This window comes from Leptonychotes weddellii, chromosome 15 (assembly GCF_054177405.1).
Source record: "Leptonychotes weddellii isolate Sample4059 chromosome 15, ASM5417740v2, whole genome shotgun sequence".
Classification (NCBI taxonomy): Eukaryota; Metazoa; Chordata; class Mammalia; order Carnivora; family Phocidae; genus Leptonychotes; species Leptonychotes weddellii.
Genome location: NC_138383.1, coordinates 27,495,591 through 27,514,269, shown reverse-complemented (window position 1 = coordinate 27,514,269; position 18,679 = coordinate 27,495,591). Strand labels below are relative to the sequence as shown.

Sequence of the window (18,679 nt, the reverse complement as noted above, 5' to 3'; positions counted from 1 at the left end):
ACCTCTATTCTAGCTTCTGTCTCTAGGAATTTGTCGGTTCTAGGGAACTCAGAGAAGTGGAATCATACAGCCTTTGTCCTCTTGTGTCTGGCTTTCAGCGTGTTTTCGAGGCTCATCCATGGTGTGGCATCTGTCAGAATTTCATTCCCTTTTATGGCTGAAGAATACTCCCCTTTTCCCTTATGTGTACACCACATTTTGTTTATCCACTTATCCGTTGATGGACACTTGGGTGGTTTCTGCCTTTGGGATATTGTGAATAATGTTCTTATGAACATGGGTGTGTACACGTATCTGTCCGAATCGCTGCTTTCAGTTCTTCGGGGTATACGCCTTAGGAGCGGAATTGCTAGATCACAGGGTAATTTCGTGTTTAACTTTGTAAGGAGCTACCAAACTGTTTTCCCCCACGCGCGCACCTTCCCACCGGCAGTGCACCTTATTATTATTTTTTGTAATTCTTAATTTTAAACCACAGAGATAATGCCTGCTTGTGGAAAAACTTCAAAGGATGCAGAGCAGCAGGCAGCGAACAGAAGCAGAACCCCTCCCGCAGCCCCACCTCTAAGATAACGGCTACTTAGGATTCGGTGTGCGCGTGTGTCCAGATACGCGAGTACGCACTCAGACGCCTCAGCAAAACTAGCGCTGCGCCGGCTCATCTGGCTTTTTCATGTCATTCCGTGTTGGCCCCTGAAGGTCTCGGCTGCGTGCTTTTCCATTCTGGGGGTGTCTCTTGTGTTATTTATTGGTTAGTGGGTACTGAGAGACGAGTGGGGGCGCTCCCCCTTGTCGCTCTTGCGAACCACCCCGCACTTACCGCCTGCACACGTGGGCCACCATCTCACCAGATCGCAGCCTGTTTGGGGGAAAATGTGAGCTGAGCTTGGTACTGGGGAGGCCCTGCCGCCCAGAGCCCCTTCCCCACCAGGCTCAGCTTTTCCCAACTTGCTCTCCACGCGCAGGGCAGCCAAGCCAAGCTAAGCTGAGCTGTGAGCGGCTTTGTCAAGGAGGGCCACCCACCTTCCGGCAGAGGCAGCCTCGGTCAGGCACGCCCTCTCCTCTGGGAATTCCTGGGAGTCGGGTAACTTAGAGCGGGATGGAGAGGTGAGCAGTGAGCTGGAGAGAGAGAGGGTCTGGGCTGTGGTGGTGTGCGGCACCGAGAAGTTGCTTGTGGGGCCGGCAAGGCATGCAGTGCCCCTGCCACACTGGGAAAGACCCAGTTTAGGCCTGGCAGAGGTCCACCTTTCAAGCCAAGGACCAACCCGTCTTTTGCCAGCACCTTTTTCTGCAGAGCCCCAGGCAGCTGGTGGGAGAGTACAAAGCGGCCTGGAAAATCCATAAACTGCATAATCAGCCCCTGCATCTTGGCCGCTTGACTCTGTTTATTGCTTCCTGTCCCCGAAAGCCCTTTACAAACACAGCGGCTTTGAGGGGGGTGAGCTGGACCTGGTGGGTGGCCTGCCCCTGCCAGCCGGCCCCAAACCAGCCCATTCTCTCGTACTCCTTGCTGCCGCCCCCAGAGGAGCTCAGGGAGGGTGGGAGCTCCGGGTTGCCTGAGAGTGAGAGGACCCCTCCCCGCCAAGGAGGGCGAACCGCCAGAGAGCTGTTTACTTTGTAATTGACAAAGGACGAGGATCCCATTTCTACCAGTTTCCTTGGGGACCTGGAGGTGAAGCCCTGAGGAGGTGCAGGAGGGGAGCAGGTGAAAGGCTTAGCCTCTGATTGACCCCTGCAAGGTGGGGAGGGGAGCAGGGGCCCATTCCCGGGGATCTAGGGACAGCCCTGGTTCCAAGGGCTATGGGACTTGCTCAAAACCTGCTTTATTCTTGTATTACTTTTTTAAAAAACAAGTTTTTCCCTGTTGACTGACTTTTCTCCCTTCTCTCCCACCACCGCCCCGGGGAAGGGGGGGCAAGAGGTGACTCAGGAAAAGCCGCCACCTGACAAAGTTGCTTTAGACACTGCCGGGGTGCCTGTGAGGGCTGTTTGCTGTCCTTCCCTTGCGTCTGGGGGACGGCAGGGGCCACGGGGCACCTGCGTGGTTGGAGGAGGGATGCTGTGCCCCGGGAAGGGGAGGAGGCGCGGGTAGGCAGGCTTCCCAGCGCTGGGGCTGCCCCTCCCAGCCAGATGTGGCCCCGTGGTCCCTCTCTCGGACCTGAGGCTCCCCCCTCCGCCCCCCAGGGCGGTTGGAGGCCTGAGTTCCCATCCTGCCTCTGCCGCCTTGCTATTCCTTCCTTTACTTGGCTTGCCGAGATGACTGACCACAAAGCCCTGATTTAAAAAGCAGGGGGAGGGCTCGGCCCGTCTCCGGCCTCTGTGCGGACCCGCCGTGGCTGAGAGGCCTTTTCCGCAAGTCCGCAGGGGGTTTGTCTAAGCAGACTTCCACGTGGGCCCCGTGTGAGTCTGAGCCTGTGTTTTCGGTTGTGCAACTCTGAGGCGGCCCCACCCTCCCAGCTCCTTCCTGAAAGTGAAATGTTACCGTCCTTGCTCAAGAACAAAAGCCCCAAGTTCGGCCCTGCATGGCAATGATTTTCAAGTGTGGCCGCTTCCTCCTGTGGGGCCTGCAGCTGAGTGTTGAGGACAGCCCAGGCCCCGACAGGGAGGTCCTGCTGGGGCTGGGAGAGGGAGCCTGGCGCTGGCCCCTCCGGGCCTGGGGCTGCTGTGGCGGCGGAGGCCTGTGGCGGGACTGGCTCAGCTCTGAGCTGGGCTGTGCCCACTTCTGTTCTACTCCCCTGCTCCAGGAGACCTGGATGGGCCGGGGGGGTGGGGGGGACCATTGCCAGGCTGACTCCAGGGCCCAGCTCTTCTGGAGCCTCAGTTTCTCCCTTTGCCCACGCAGAGATCAGAGGCCCACCAACGTAAGTGCAGGCACAGTGCGGTAAGAGGTTGGGAATGTGGGCTTTGGGGAAGAATCCCGACTCGCCACTTCCTGGCTGTGAGACCGCAGAGAAGTTAATTCCTCTCTGCCTGCCTCAGTCTCTTCATCTACCAAATAATCTGCTTCCTAGCCTGTGGGATTGTTTCGAGGATTCCGTGTAGGGCGAGTGCCCTCACACAGTGCCGGAGTGGGTCCCTGCCAGAGGGGACGTGCCCGGCCTGGAGCTTGGCTGAATGGAAAGGGCTGGTGGACTCCACCCCCCGCCCCCCTCCCTCGGCATTGTAAACCGTCAAGTGCGGTGCACACGTAAAGCACCATCCTTCCGGCCAGTCGGCGTGCTCAGAGTGAGGAAATGATCGATTTCAGTATCCTTCAATGAGTAGGATCAGCAGACCATGGCTGGAACTTCCGGCTGTGTCCCACCGTAGAAGTTGGGTTTCCGTTCTTGCCTTTCCTGCTCGTCCTTCCCCCTTGGTTAATTTGGCAGGAGCACACATAGCTTCACCATCCGCAAAGGTAACAGGAATCTGAAGTCACCCTGTGTCTGTGGGCCTGAGAATCCCCACAGCTCCACTGTTAAGTATACATAGACCTTGAAGGACGAATCAAGCAAATGTTTACCGCTAGCAAGCAATGCTTGAGCACTTGCTAGGTACATTGTGTGTTAAGGGGTGATCATCAAGGAACCCAGGGACTAAGGAATGTCTAGCTGCTTTTCGAACGTCCCAGCGATTGCTGGGGGCTTCCCGTGCCTCACAGCCCTTAAGTCTGGATAAACCTTGCAACCCACTTGTAGGCTGGGGCCGTTCTATCCATACCTTCTGTCCGACCCAGCCCCTCATGCCCATTCTGTGATGGGAGGAAGGGCATGCAGGGTCCACACATCCTAGGCTGGGTGCTTCCCCTTGAGTGACAGAGCGGGTGCGAGTTTGGGCTTGTGGGGTGATTTGGCAGAGCCTTTGTTTGCTGACTGTTGACTAAGCCCAGGTGTGCAGACCCAGTGTTTATAGAATCCTGGTCGTCTTGGGCTGGAATGAAGCAAGTAGATGCTCGGGGGAGGGGGAAGTGTTGTGGATAATCCAAAAGTTATTTGTTTAGGGCCTGGAGCCAGAGAGAAGGTATTTGTGCAGCTCTTCCTAAATCAGTCTGATGTGGACTCTCTTTAATGTGTGTCTACGGTGTGCAGGCCGTGAAATTCAGTTATACTCCTGGGAACCATCTGAGGACTTAGGGCAGACACAGAGGCTGTCACTGGGGAGAGGGGTCTGGAGATCATTTTAGTCCTCCTTGCCCAGTTTTCAGATGGGAAGCTGGAGGCCTGGGAGGTAAAATGACCTGCCTAAGGTCACCCGGCTGGTTCGTGATGGAGCTAAAACTAGAATCCAGAGTTTTATATTGCATCACCCTGTGAAGTAGGAGTCCTCACGCTTTACTGGGCATCAGAATGACCCGGAGAGCTTGTTAAAAAGCAGATTCCCAGCACCCGCCCCCCAGATTCTGATTTAATAGTGGGGTGGAGAATATGTGTTTTTAGCAACACCTCGGGGGAGTCTGATGAAGTCTCACCACCCTCTGAGATACACGGCTTTAATGCAAAGAATGTTTGCTTCTGAGACTGATAGAAAAGCACATTAACATTTCCCAAGAGCAGACTGGTAGCAGGAGGGGGAACAGGCAGAGACACAAACAGCTCAGGAGACAAGAGCATGGAGGTTGAACCCAGGCTTTAAAACCCTTGCGAGGAACCAGTGTGTCGGGAGATTTGACAGGTGCACTGGTCTCTGCCATGTAAGGCCATGGGGGTTGGATGCGGCCCAGCCCTGGACAACCTCTAGGTCACACATGACTCAGTAAAATGGCTCTGATACTGGTAGAAGGCAGTGATGGACAGTGCTAGAAGCTCGTGAGGATTAACCAACACCATGCCCGGGCAGCATGGCCCAGCACTCGGTAAATGGCAGGTTCTCTGATTATGTGTAACTTCTGGGGGAGGGGAGGGCTGAGGGACCTCTGCTGAGGGTCTCATATGAGGAAAGGGGTGGAAAGGGTTCTGGTTCTGTAGCTAAGAAAGGGTACAAGTCCTTCCAGCCCTGGGGGACTGGGATACGGCCACCTCCTTCTGCAGACATCGTGGGTTTGTACCTCGTACAGTGGTGCCTTTCTCTGGCCCTCATCCACCCCCCACCCCACCATGTCCTTGCATCCCTGGGGGGTTTCAGTGATGGGAAGGGTGAGACTCATTAGGGGCTGTTTCTATTTTCTAGAGGCGGAGACTGAGACTCCTGGAGGCAAAGAAGGCTGGTTATGGGACCCCCAAGAGTTCCCGCCCCCTTCCGCTGACTGTCAGATTTGAGGGCCAGGGCTGGCAGCCCCGCCGGCCCGAGGCCCTTCCCTGCGCTCCATTCCGGGCGCTGATCCTGCGAGCAACTGGGAAGGCGGTGCCTCTGGTTCTGGCCAGCACTGCTGCGGGTCAGGTCAACCTGAACTCACCTTTGCTGCCCCAGACACTGTAAAAGCCATTCTGGGCACGGATGGGGAAGAGAGAGAGGGCTGCGGGCCTCCCGTGGCCCTGCCGTCAGCCCAGTGCGGGGCGTGGCTCGCATGGTGGGCTCACACTTAGTGCAGTCAGTGTGTGGAGGAGAGCGTGGCTGTAATTTTAAAAACCCAGCTTTGGAGTTAGGTGGAGAGAGGAATGGACTGAGGACCTGGGGTGGAGGGGAGTGTTCAGGAAAAACCTAATGAAGGTTGGTTGTGTCCTGTGGCCTTGCGAGTGAACGGGTCTGAGTGAGCTGGTGCGTGTTGCACACACAGACGCACGAGCTGTTTTGGAGTTGCTAGTGTGTGCACTGCATGGAGAGGGAGCACTGGCCCAGGAGTCTGGGTTCAAATCCCAGCTGGGATCAAATCGCAGGCCAAGGAGCTCTATGACCTTTGGCAGTAGGCATCATCTGGAAGTGAGAACATTTCTTCCTGCCGTCCTAACCTAGCCTCTCCAGAGGGCACGGGTGGGCACGAGGCTGTGTGGAGGTGAAGCGGTGTGGCCAGCGGAGGGCCTCAGGCCGGGAGGGGGTGCCCGGCGGCTGGCTTCGGGACGCCCCCGGCTGTGGAGGGGGGGGCTCTGCTGCCGTACAGACTGAGAAGGGGCCGGGGCGAGGAGGGGGTAGCAGCCTGCAGTTGGGGAAAGGAGCTGGCCTGGTAAGTGGCTCTAAACAATCCCATCTGCTGTCTGGGCTGGCCCTTCTTGCTGGGGTGGAATTTCTGATGGGGTCTTGGCTGCCAGACGGGGAGGGCCGAGGCCCTCCCAGCCACAGCTGCTGCCTGTTCTTTCGAAGCTCAGGGCCAACCACCCCCTCCCCAAGGCCCTGCTCCCCAGCCCTGGGCCTGCATTCCTCAGCTGCCAGAGGCCGGCACTTCTGAGAAGGCCACTTGGCTTGTGTGCTTGTGCTCCTTCACCCCTGGGGATGGCGGGGAGCCCCTCCCCAAGAGGGCAGGCCCCCAGGAGGAGTGGGAGGCCTGGGTGACCCAGGCCCCAGTATATTCCAGTCCCTTCTCCGCTAGGATGCATAGTAGAATATGGGCAGGAATGGGGCTGTCGGCCCAGCTCCCTGCTCCACTCAGGGGCCCCAGAGCCCCCCAGCCTGAGGTCCTGGAGGCCCCTGATGGGAGGCCTTTGTGCTGCACATTGTCCCCCTTCAGGGCTGGATTCAAGATCGTAACCCCAGGCCTGACTCCTGGGCCAGGCTCTAGACTCAGCCGTGGAGAAGTGTGGGGCCCTAGGGCCTTGTTAACAGCTGCCCCAGGCTGAGGGCACCTGTGTGTGCCCAGCTCATGAATCCCCCTGGAGGGGAACCCGTCCTCAGAGGAACAGGTATCCCATTCTACAGATGAGGAAACTCACTCAGAGAAGCTCCACTCACCCAAGCAGTGGTGATCAGAATGTAAGCTGAGGTTGGCCCAGAGCTAAAGCTCTACTTGGAACCTCCGTGCGGAGGCTGCCCAGACTCCGCACCATTCACAACCAACGTGTGGTTTCCCCTCCGCAAGGAGCTGCCTGGCCAGACCCAGCCCTGCCCTGCCCCGGAGGACCCCACACGCTGCGGTCTGACCTCTGGAACAGATGTGGCATCGGCCACCACCTTCCCCACGGCCCTTCATTCTCCCCTGCGAGGCCACCAGGAGGTGGGCAGGCCCCTGAGCAGGAGGGAGCACTGGGAGAGGAGTGGGGCCTGGCTCCCACTGAGGCAGGACTGGCGAAGGCCTGTTGGACTAGTAGAGGCAGGAAGGATGGAGTTGGGACTCTGAGGATTACAAAAGTTCTAAAGTCCTAGAGGCTCTGTAGTTTGCTTTTTGCTTGAGACTTTTTTTTGTCATCATTCAGATTTTGTTTTGTTTTGTTTTAATTAGAGAGACAGTATAAGGAGGAGGTTAAGAAGAGCATGGACTCTGGGGCCAGACCGTTTGGATTCACATTTTGGCTCCATCACTGACTGTGTGACCCCACGTAAGTTAAACTCTCTGGGCCTTAGTTTCCTTATCTGTAAAATGGGTATTATAATTGCTTTACTTTGAGGCTTGGATGAGATAATGCATGCCAAGTGCTTAGAAAGTACATGGCACATGGTTAGCGCTCATAGACGTTTGCTACAATGATTATTCAAAAGTGATTCATGTCTGTTGTAGATAATATACACATGCAAAAAGATTTAAAAAATCACTGGCATTGCTCTCATTTTGCTATTCTTTATAGGCTATCTGCTTATTTTACTTTTAAATTGATAATGAACATGAATCAAAATTTAAAAGATATACAAAGATTTACAGAGAAAGGTTTCCCTGATCTGTCTCTTATGACCTAATTCCTTCCAGCAGAAACCTATAGGATCAGTTTCTTATGAATGTCCTCTCCATACATACTGACACACACATACTATAACGTACTATAGTACAGTACTGCCTTGCATTGCTCCCCTTGGCCATAGGTCTTGGGCAGCGAGACATATAGAGAGGCCTCATTTTTGTTCTCTGTTGTATAGTCTTCCATGATACATATTATATGAATTCCATAGAAGTGGGATTCATGGATCAGTGGGTGGGTGCACAGTGCGTGTTAGTGTGAGGGGAAGGGGGCAGGAGTCGGACTTCTGTTCCCAGGACCCTCTCCTGCTCACCCTGAGCACCCCTCCCTAATCTTGGTTCCTTGGCCTGGATTCCCTGGGCATGCTCAGATACGAAAGTGTGTGGCATCATTGACTGAGCACCTGTCCCAGGGGCCCAGAGACATCTGGAACTGTCCAGACTTGAGAGCTCAGCCCCAGAACATGCAGGCCCTGCCTCTGGAGGGACCTGCAGCCCAACTGCCTGAAGGAGAGGCCCAGGGAGGGGCCGCTGGCCCCCCTTTCCCAAGGAGCTGGCCCCGGGCCAGCATGAGCTCACACCTGGAGCCAGCCCAGCTTTACTGGCCTGCACCTGAGCTGCCAGGGACTCCCTTCCCTGAGTCTGGGCCCCTGACTTGCTCCCAGGTAGACATACATTGCTGCCAGCCCAGAGGGGCTCCTCAGGGCTACGGCCCCTGGGTTAGGGCAGTGGGGAGCAGCACCCCTTCTGTCCACTGATGTTTGATCTCCTCGCAGGCTCCTGGGTTGAGCGTTTTGGCTAAGCTGATAGAATGTGTTGATGGAGAGAGGGATTGTTGTGGAAATAGTTTCGAAGAGGCTCAGGTCAAAGTGGAAAACAGTTGGTCGTCCAGGCAACTAAACAGCCTTCGTGGGGTGGGGAAAAGGTTTTTGTAAGGAAACTGCCATGGTCCCTCCTTCAGGATGAGGCTTTGCCCGCAAACTTCTCCTTCCTCTTCCCTTGCTCCCCCAACACGGGCCCCACGCACCCCCAGCCTCCCCCAGGGCAGCTGTGCCCCGTGGAGGACTCAATTCAATACACGGTTACCTGAGTTCTTGCCACGTGCCTGGCTCTGTGCGCAGCTCGAGGAACACAGAGAGTTGGTGGAGCTGGATGGATTTACAGCGTCCATTCTGGAGTCAGACCTCCCTTGGCCACTTAGCTGTGTGACCTGCACAAGTCCCTGGACTCTTCTGTGCTTCATTTTTCTATCCACAAAGTAGAAATCGCAGTGACAGTACGCCCCTTGCAGGGCTGCAACGAGAGGCTGAGAAGAGTTAACATGCAGAAGGCACTGGAATAGGGTTGGCTCGGAAAGAAGCGGGCACCAGGGTTAGGTCATTACCACTATCGCCAGTATCCTACCAAGAGGGGCCAAACGAATGCCACGTTACTCATGCTCGAGGAGCTTCATCTTAGACGTTTTCAACTGGAATGAGGAACCTTATTAACTTCCTTCGAGACCTCTTGCCCTAGGCCCTACCGTAGAGCTCCTGTTGCCTACACGCCTGGCCTTGGACGTCGAGGCAAAGAGAGAGAAAAATTAGGAAAGCAAATGTCTTTCTTTTCCTTGTTTTTTCTTCTACAGATTTTTAAAAGATTTTTTTTTTTTTTCTGGGAAGGGGGACTTTTGTTCTGCCCCAGGCTTAGATTGGACTAAATGATGGGGTACGGCCCAGAGAGGTTAAGTGGGCAACCCAAGGTCACACAGCAGGACACGGCAGGGCTGAGACTGTGTCTCCCCCTCTTCCTCCTGCTCCTCTCAGGCCCGGCCAGGCCTCCTCTCCCCGCCGGCTGTGCCCATCGTGCCCCCAGAGGTGGGCACAGGTGTGGCTGCCCGGCAGCCCGGTGCCCTCAGAATGAGGCCGGCCTTGTCGCCGTCACCCCAGCAGCTGTGGCCGGTTGAGTTTTCCATTAAGCCTTTTCCGCGCCTTGGGCAGGAGCAGGAGGCTCGGCATTTAAAGGTCACCTGGCTTTTGAAGCTGCAGAGACATGAATAGCTTGGGAAGAGAACAGGCCTGTGCAGGGGCAGGAGGACAAGGCGCCTCTGTCGGCGCCGCCCCTCCCCCTCCGGCCGCTCGAGCCCCCGCGCCGCCCCCCCCCCCCGCGCAGACCCCCCCAGGGCCTCTGTCTGTCTCTGGGGCCCCCACCTTCCCTTCTCCCCCTTTTTGCGGCCTCGCCAGCTCAGAAGCCCAGCGGCTCAGCCGGCCTCCCTGCGCCCTGCCCCCATGGTGACTGAGGTGACAACTGGACAAGAATGCAGCTGCCCTTGGCCCGGCAGCCTCCCCGTCAGCGCTGCCACTACCCACCTGAGGTTTGCCCAGGACTTAGCCATGGCGACACAAGCGTCCCAGGGGCCATATGGCCTCATTCTGGCCCCGCTGGCTTTAGCAGCCGGGTTCCTGATGAGACGAAGCAAGCCGGGCGGTCGCCTTCTCACACGGGAGGGAAAGGGCTGGGGAGCAGGGTGCATGTGGCTTGCCCATTCCAGTCACCCGCTAACGGGCTCTGTGGGCTCCACAGGACAGGGGTAACACCTGCATAGATCCCCGCGTCCGCCAAGGCCGGGGACTAGAACTTGGTGGCACGTGTGGGCCTTGTGTTTCCCACTTGGACAATAAGTCCTTCTGAGACCCTTCCAGTCTTGGGTTCTGAGACCCTTGGGCTGCTGGGGTTCCTCTCCTTTTTAGTCCGAGGTGGGGGTGGGGCAGATTCTTGGGTTCTCGGAGGGAAGCTGCTTCGCCTGCCCTTTCCCTGGGACCAGCAGGGGCCTGAGCCCTGGGACACCACCTAGTGGCCTGGCTTGGCGGTGCCACTGGGCTGGGCCCAGACCTGAGGCGAGAAGGGACAGTGAGTCCCCTCTGCAGGGCGGGATCACAGCAATTACGGACTGATCACAAGCTCCGGTGCGTGGCTTGTCCTTGGGGGATTTTCAGAGGAGGGAGCCAGAGGTGTGCTGAGACAGAGCTGGCCTTGGGCAGTCCCTCGTCCTTCTAGACGAGAGAGGGTTGGGGAAAGGGAAGTGCCGGCAATTTGGGACCTCTGGCCTCCTAACTCTGTCTCTTCTTGAGGCCTTCTGGTCTACCCCTACCTTTCAGGGTTGGGGTGGCAGGAGGAGTGTTAAGTCAGATATTGGAGGGAGTTGATTTCCTGTCCCCTGGAGCTGACGCTGACTTGGCGAGGGGACCATCCTGCCATCGGCGTTTTGTGCCTTGCAAGGGAGGAGGCCCTCAGGCTGGGCAGCAGGAAGCTCCCAGGACCTTAACCATGGCACTGACTGCCTTGGCCTCAGTTGTTTCATCTGTGAAGTGGGGTAATAATGCATGCCCCTATAGAAACGATAGCTTTTTCATAAGGACTAAGTGAGACCGTAGAGGAGAAAGGGCTTTGGAAACTGAGGAGTCCTCCCGCTACCGCCCGCCTTGCTATGAGCCAGAGGAGGAAGGGAAGGGAAGGTGACCCACATTTCATGGTGCTCTTGCCTCGTCCTTTCCCTTCTTTATCCCCCTAACAAATCTCCATTGTCAGTGCCAGGCACTGTGAAGGTGCTGTACTCAGCACAGTGAATAAAGCTTGGGCCTGGCCCTCGTGGAGCTTACCTCTCAGTGGCGGAGATGGTCAACAACAAGGAAATATATAATAATCTCTCATGTGGTCTGTTCCCTAAGGAGAACAAAGCAGGGCAGGAGGTGAGGGAACGTGGCAGGTAGGGCTGGTGCTTGATAAGATTATGCTTGAGTAGGGGCCCGAAGGAAGGGAGGGAGGCAGCATGTCCATATCTGGGAGGAGATGGAGGCCCCTGGATGGGAGCGCGCATGGCTTGCAAGTGGATGAGCAAGGATCCAGGATGCCCAGGGAGAGTGAGGGGAGGGGACAGAGTGAGGTTTGACGGCAAAGGCAGGTGGCCCAGGCAGGACGGTGTGGGGCCTGGCAGACCACAGTAAGGCTCTAGGTTGTGTTCTGAGGACATGAGGAGCCACGGGGGCAGGGTGGGGGGGCGCGGGTGGGAGGGAAGGTAGGGGTTGGAGCAGAGGAATGACGAGACCGCCACGGTGAATTTTCTGTAGGAAGGCAGTGGGGGACACCGACAGGCCGAGTGGTAGCAGGGGAGGTGGTGAGGGGCGGCCGGGTTCTGGGATGGTTTTGAAGATAGGAAAAATGGGATTTGCTGCCACTGGGTGTGGGTGTAAGAGAATTCGAGCACTCAAGGAGACGCCTGAGCTTCGGGCCTGAGTCACGTGGAGCTGCCGTTCACAGAGATGAGGAAGGTGGGAGGAGCAGGGTGGGTTTGGAAGGAACCACGAAGTCGGATGACCCATTATGTCAGAGCTGCTATTGGACATCCAAGAGGGGGCAGCCTCAGCGGTGCAACTGTAGAGTTGAAGGGCGTGTTCCCCGGAGGCCTCAGGGCAAGAGAAATTTGGGAGCCTGTTATTCAGCGTGTAGATGGTATTTAAAGCAGACTGGATAAGATCGTTCAGGCTGTGAGGGTAGCCAAGGGCCAAGGCCTGTGCCTAAGGCCACACCAACCTGTTTCCTCGGGTGCTTACTAGCTCCAGGCCCCCATATAAGTTCCATCACAACATCCCTTGTAGGTGGTATTACACCTGTTCTTACAAACGAGGAAGCTGAGGCTCAGAGAAGCGAAGTGATTTCTCCAAGTCACACAGCCTTACTGGGCTTTACTGGGCCCAGTCAGAAGGGCAGCCCAGGACTCTGGCTCCCAGGCTCTCACATCTCCCGGGTGGACCCTACCTGGTCCTGCAGGAGACTGGGTGGACTGACCTTGGGCAAGGTCAGGAGAACAGAACTCGGGCAGTTGGCCCACCTCCCTGGGCCAGGCCAGGAGTGACTCAGGCCTTGGCGGTCTCCTCACACTTGGAGTGAGGACTGGCAGGCTGCTGTGCCCGTCCTCCCGGGCCCGGATTCCTTCATGGGGAAGCGGAAGGCTGGGCTCCCTGGGACCTGGGGGTGGGCAGGTGTGGAATTTCTGCTTCCGAGTCCCCAGGTCACTCACAGCACAGAGTTTGGGAGAGCTGCGGAGTCGGCCTCCAAGACCAAGACATCTAACAGGCTCAACGGGTTTCATTCACTTCCTTTTTCAGAAGTGGGTCAGGGGTTATCTCCCTCTGTTGTCCTGCCAGCACCGGGCAGCTGGGGTTCAGAGAGGTGGAGCGATTTCCCCAAGGTCACAGAGCCGGCTCTGGGGCCTGGCCAACAGACACCCCTCCCCCAGTGCTGTCTAGGTCACATCCCCTCTGCTGGAATGTCAGCCAGGCTGTGCCCAGTCTTCTGAGCCCGGGCCACACGTGGCTGCATTTCTGAGGCTCCTTGGCTCCTAGCCCTCCAAGCCTGACTGGGCACTTTTGGCTCCTAGGGGGTGGGTTCCTAATTCTGGCCTCTCTACGTACTGGCTGTGTGACTTTGTGCAGGTTACCTGACTTCTCTGAACTGGTTTCCACAGCTATGACATGGAGACGATAACGTCTATCTCTGGAGTTGTAATAAGGATTGAATGTGAAAGCGCCTGGCACAAGCTTGTGAACCGAAGTCGCCTGCCTTAATTCTTCCATGTGTTTTAAATTGCTTTTCATCTGAGCCATGCTGGTTGCAAAAGGCAGCCTGGCATGGACGACACTGACCCCGAGGACAGCCCTCCTCCCTGCTCCCAGCCATGCTGGCCCACCTCAGCCCTGGCCTCACACTCTGCACTTGAGCTTAGCGAGGGATGGTCCTCACGGGGTGGGGGTGGGGGGGCCTGTGTCACCCCACCTGGTGCTAATTGTAGGCAGCTTGGCCTTGGGGTCTGGGCGTTCTTGCGGAGTCCTGTGGAGATGGTATTTCTGCTTCCCCGCACTTCCCATTAGCGTTTCTGAGCCACTCGCTCCTCATCCACAGGACGAGCTGCGATGGGAAAGTCTAGGCTTGGCCACCACGGGCCATATGTCTTTGAGCCATTCTGACAGGTCCTGGGCGTCAGCGCCTTCGTCTGACGTGCGGAGCAGGCTGTGGGGCTGGCCCAGAGTTGTCAGCCATGCCATATCATGGTGCGCACAGGACAGGCTGTTTTTCCAGGCTTCGCACCTGGGGTAAATGGAAGAGGAGGTGGCCTGACCTGTGGTGTCTCCAGCTGCCCAGGCCAGCCAGCCTCCCCTGGGGCTTCGAGGATCAGTACTTCTTCTAAGGCCTGGAGGACTCGCCCACCCCAGCCACTCTGGGGAAGAGTTTGGCCGGTGTGCCAACTGCTCCTGGCTCTTCGCCAGCCTTCTGGGGCCGCGACAACGCCAGTCAGGTAGCTCACCATGTTCCAGGCACTGCGTGGGGGATGATCTTGTTTCATCCTCATCGAAGTCCCATAAGTACAGGTGAGGGTACTGGGCCCAGAGAGGGGAGGACACTCCTCCGAAGTCCCACAGCTGCGGAGGGGCAGAGCAGGGACGGCAGCCTGGCTCTGAACCCCTGTGCTTCCCGTAAACGGCAGGGGGTGGGGATGCCCCTCGGGACCTTCCTGACACTCACAGCCCGAGGGGCCGATCCAGGGGCCTGCTAATGGGGGCAATCTGGACCCCATCATCTTCCTTCTTCATCCGGAAGAAGGGGGGTCAGGTGCTGGCTTCACTCCGCACGGGTCTGCCCTTGGCAAAGCGAGAGCCAAGTCCCTCTATCTCTTAATAAATTATTTGCGGGGCAGCGAGAAGGTGGCTTTACTCCAGAGAGGGTGTTAGTTAGCACAAGGCACTGACCTGTATATATGATGATATCAGCAGAGCAGATGGCAGCCGGGGCCCTGGCTTCGGGGGCCTCGTGCCCCCGAGGTCTTTGTCAGAGGCCGCAGTGCAGGTTTCCGGAGCCCGGGACAAAGGCGGCGGCTCTAGGGTAGAGTTCCAGCAGAATCAGAGCATCCTCTGACCTTCTGATGTGGCAGGGGTGGTGGAGGGGTGTGGACGTGGGGGTTGGGGTGTCTAAAGCGGGCTGTGGAACGCCGTGTCATACTTGGCTACCTTCCTGTGCTCATTTTCATCACAGTTCTTGGACTGACCATTCGAGGTCACCCCTCTATGTCTCCTTGTAAAATGGCTTTGGCTTCGCTGGGCTGTGAGTTGCTCGTTTGGGAAGACAGGGGGGTGGAAGGAGTTGGATAATGAATCATGCTTCACCCAGTCAACAGAATACTACTCAGGCATTAAAAATGGTGCAGTAGATCTATATGTTCTGACATAAGAAGATGGCTACAATAAATTATTAAGTGGAAAAACAAGTTGCATAGAATTTCCGTAAAAAAATGCATACATACGGTAGTGGATGCATAGAGAAAGTATCTAGTTGTAGACAGGTAAACCAGAGTGTTAATAGGTATTTTCCAGAAGCTGGGAGGGATTGTAGTTCTGTAACATCAGTGTCCAGAGGCTGCATGGGGCCCAAGTGCTTCTAATTTTCCATTCTTTTTTTTAAAAATATTTTATCTATTTATTTATTTGAGAGAGAGAGTGAGAACAAGCGGGGATAGGGGCACTTCCCTGCCGAGCGGAGGAGACGCCCCAGCTTGGCACGCAGTCTGCTTCTCCCCACTGAGAGCCCAATAGGCCTCAATCGAAGGACCCCAAAATCATGACCTGAGCCGAAGTCAGACGTTTGCTTAACCCACTAAGCCACCCAGGCGCCCCTAGTTTTCCATTCTTCGATATAGCCCACCTTTCTGGGACGGGGCAGACGCCCACCCAACAAGCCCCAGAACAGGAGCCCTGGACAATTTCCACCTCCGTCTAAGGAGTCAGAGGTTTGAAGGAGGTTAGAATCTCAGCATGGTGGCCCTGGGGAACAATATGCAGTCTCATTCGACCTGGGCAGGGACTGACCGAAAGAGACAGAGGGAATCAATGGTAGTGATGGATCTTCTGACCCTGGGGTGAGTGAGAGCCCATCTACAGCACCTTCCACACTCCTCTGCTCTCGTTCTTCTTACACCATCAGCTGTTTGACAGCTGAGATCATGGCAAGCAAGAGCATCATGCTGATTTGCTCACACGAATGTTTCTGTGTCAGCTGTTAAGATGATAACCCCAAGTCCTAGAAAAGGGAAAATAGCTTCGCACCTGTTGTGTCAAACTTAGGAACTTCGGAAACATCCTTTGATGGAACGGTCCCTTAAAGCTGCCACTTTTCTACATTTAACAAAATTACTAATTTTGGGATAAGGAGGAGAAAGTCAGAATTTGAGGTTTTTAGACATATTCAACTCTCAGTTGACTGCACTAACAAAATGTGACCTTGGCAGTGATTTACGTGCTTGGTTGTGAGCGGGCTGGACAGTTTTCTGTCGCAGATTTAATGGCACTCTCCACAAATTGGAGGCCATGATGTTGGCGTCATCAAGTTGGGACGGTGATGTGGGAAGCAGAGACTGGGGTGGGCTGGAGACTAGAGGGCAGGCTGGGGCCTGTACAGAGCCCCTCCTGCCTCAGGTCGTCAGGGCTCCTGGGCAGTAGGAGTAGTGGCTGAGACCAGTGGCCATAGTGCTGGGTGCAAATCCTAATTCCTCCACATCTATATGCCTCAGTTTTCCTACCTGCGAAATGGGGATACTAGCATCTACCTCATAGCGGTGTCAGGAGTCAGCCCACCCAGCTCACCGAGGACCCGGCCCGGAGTAAGCCTTGGCTAGCAGGTAGCTGTCCTGTGCCAGCACAGAACCCTGGCCGTTTGACTGTCGCAGCTGGAGAGAAAGCACAAAGAAGCGGTTCTCCCGGGCATTCGGGTTCTCTAATGCCCCTGGCATCCCGCCCCTGACTCTGCCTCCCTCTGTTTCAGGTGGGACCGCCGGCCCCAGGATGCCCCGGGGGTGTGGATGACCAGAGGCCCAGGCCCGGATGCCGCCGCCCCGCGAGGGCCGCTCCCCGAGGGCCGCCGGTGGCCCCGCGCCCTAGCCTCCCGACCCGGCGACCCCGCGCGCCCCGCCCCCGCCTGGCCGCCCAGGGGAGCGGGAGCCGCGGGAGGGAGTCTCCCGAGCCCACCGAGCGAGCGGCCACGGCGCAGGGATCCGGGGGCAGGGGCTCGGCGCCGGCCGCAAACATTCTCCCCCAGCGGCTCGGCAAGATGACCAGCCTGTTCCGCCGGAGCAGCAGCGGCGGGGGCGGCGGCGGGGGCGGCGCGGCGGGGGCGCGCGGGGCCGGGGCCGGGGCCGGGGCGGGGGCCGCCTCGCAGGAGCTCAACAACAGCCGGCCCGCCCGCCAGGTGCGCCGCCTCGAGTTCAACCAGGCCATGGACGACTTCAAGACCATGTTCCCCAGCATGGATTACGACATCATCGAGTGCGTGCTGCGCGCCAACAGCGGCGCCGTGGACGCCACCATCGACCAGCTGCTGCAGATGAACCTGGAGGGCGGTGGCGGCAGCGTCTATGAGGACAGCTCCGACTCGGAGGACAGCATCCCCCCGGAGGTAGGGGCGCGCCCCCCCCCATCATTCACCGCTGATTGAACCTCTTAGAGGACTTGGGTCGTTAGACCTGTCTGACTTCTAACTCGCCGGTAGCCCCTTTCTCGTAGGAACCCCGTACCCAAGCCGGTCAGTGGCCTTTTATGGGCAGAAATCATGCAGTCATTCAACAAACACGGCGCACCTACTCGGTGGTGTGCCAGGCATGGCACTAGACCCCGCTCAGGGGCCATCAGAATTGAGGAGCTTGTTAAAAATGCAGACACTCGGGCCCTACTCCAACATACTGAAGTCCAGTTCCAGGCTGGGGCCCTCTAGCCTGTCTTTTCCTGGAAAGGCTCCTTTTGCACTTCTGGGTGTCCACCGTGGCCAAGTCAGACCGGGTTTCTGTGGGCACAGAGCTCACAAGACTCAGGCAGTGGGAGCTGGGAGAGCGATAAATGCTTATGGTGGGAGAAGTGGGAGCAGGAGAGGAGGATGGCTTCCCAGAGAAAGGGATAGCCAAGTTGAGGCCCAAAGAAAGAGTGGGGAGTGAGAGACAGGGTGTGCAGGCGGAGGGAAGCGCTCCTGCAAAGGCTCAGAGGTGAGACAGAGCACGGGTCACTTAGGGAGCCCGCAGCGGGACCATCTGTCAGGACCTCTGGAGGGGCAGAGACCGGGAGCTTGAGAAGGCCAGGCCGTGGAGAGAGAGCATGGGGAGCTACCAAAGAGGAGGGACCTCCGACATACTAGTTAAATTCCTCTGACCAAGGCATGATGGAGGCGGCAGCAGGCAGTGCCCGAGCAGTTCCCTCCTTTCTCAGCGAGGTCACTGGGGGAGAAGGGACCACCCTGCTGCCTCAGGGCCCACCTGGCCCCTCCAGTAAATGTGTGACCCCCGGTCTCCGCAGGACCTGCTGTGCTGGGTGCAGAAGGGGCGCACAGAGTCTTTCTGTGATCGGGTCACTGCCTGCAGGGCAGCGAGAAGGTACATGTGGTGGGACATGTGGCCAGGGACAGGACGGAAGGGCCCAGCAGATGGCATTTAACTCTGCTCTTCGCTGAGTCCCATCCTGTGCCAGGCACCATCCTACAGGCTTCAGATGTATCCGTCCTTGCAGTCCTCATGCGCTTTGTGAGGCGGCATTATTATTATTATTACCCTCGTTGACAGAGAAAACCTAGGCCCAGATATGCCCTCAGATTCCTGGTCCACACCGCCCTGCAGGCATCTAGGACCCTGTCAGCCCGAGTCCTTCTGCAGGGCGAGGCCGCTGGCCCTTCTTCCTTTAGTTGGTGCTGCCTGCGATTTCTCCCTCCAGGTGGAGGAGAAGCTCCGTGGGCGATGACATCTGCCTCCTCCCCGTGTCACCTGCAGCACCCAGGACAGTCCTGGCACGTAACAGGCACCCAGGGAACGCTCGCTGAGTGAATAAGTGCTGTTCCGGTCTTTGCACAGATTTCTTTAGTCTCTTTCTTTGGGAGACCGCT

At 57.1% G+C, this 18,679-nt stretch overlaps 1 protein-coding gene across 1 annotated transcript in view; it reads left to right on the top strand.

The window, feature by feature from the left end:
- Positions 1–7,285: 7,285 nt before the first annotated feature.
- CUEDC1 (CUE domain containing 1) overlaps positions 7,286–18,679 on the top strand; it is a 28,208-nt gene continuing 16,814 nt past the window's right edge. The window contains exons 1-2 of the mRNA XM_081805270.1: positions 7,286–7,382; positions 16,583–17,212. Coding sequence (XP_081661396.1) covers positions 16,868–17,212 — 345 coding nt within the window. The 5' untranslated portion in view covers positions 7,286–7,382; positions 16,583–16,867. The remainder of the gene's footprint in view (positions 7,383–16,582; positions 17,213–18,679) is intronic.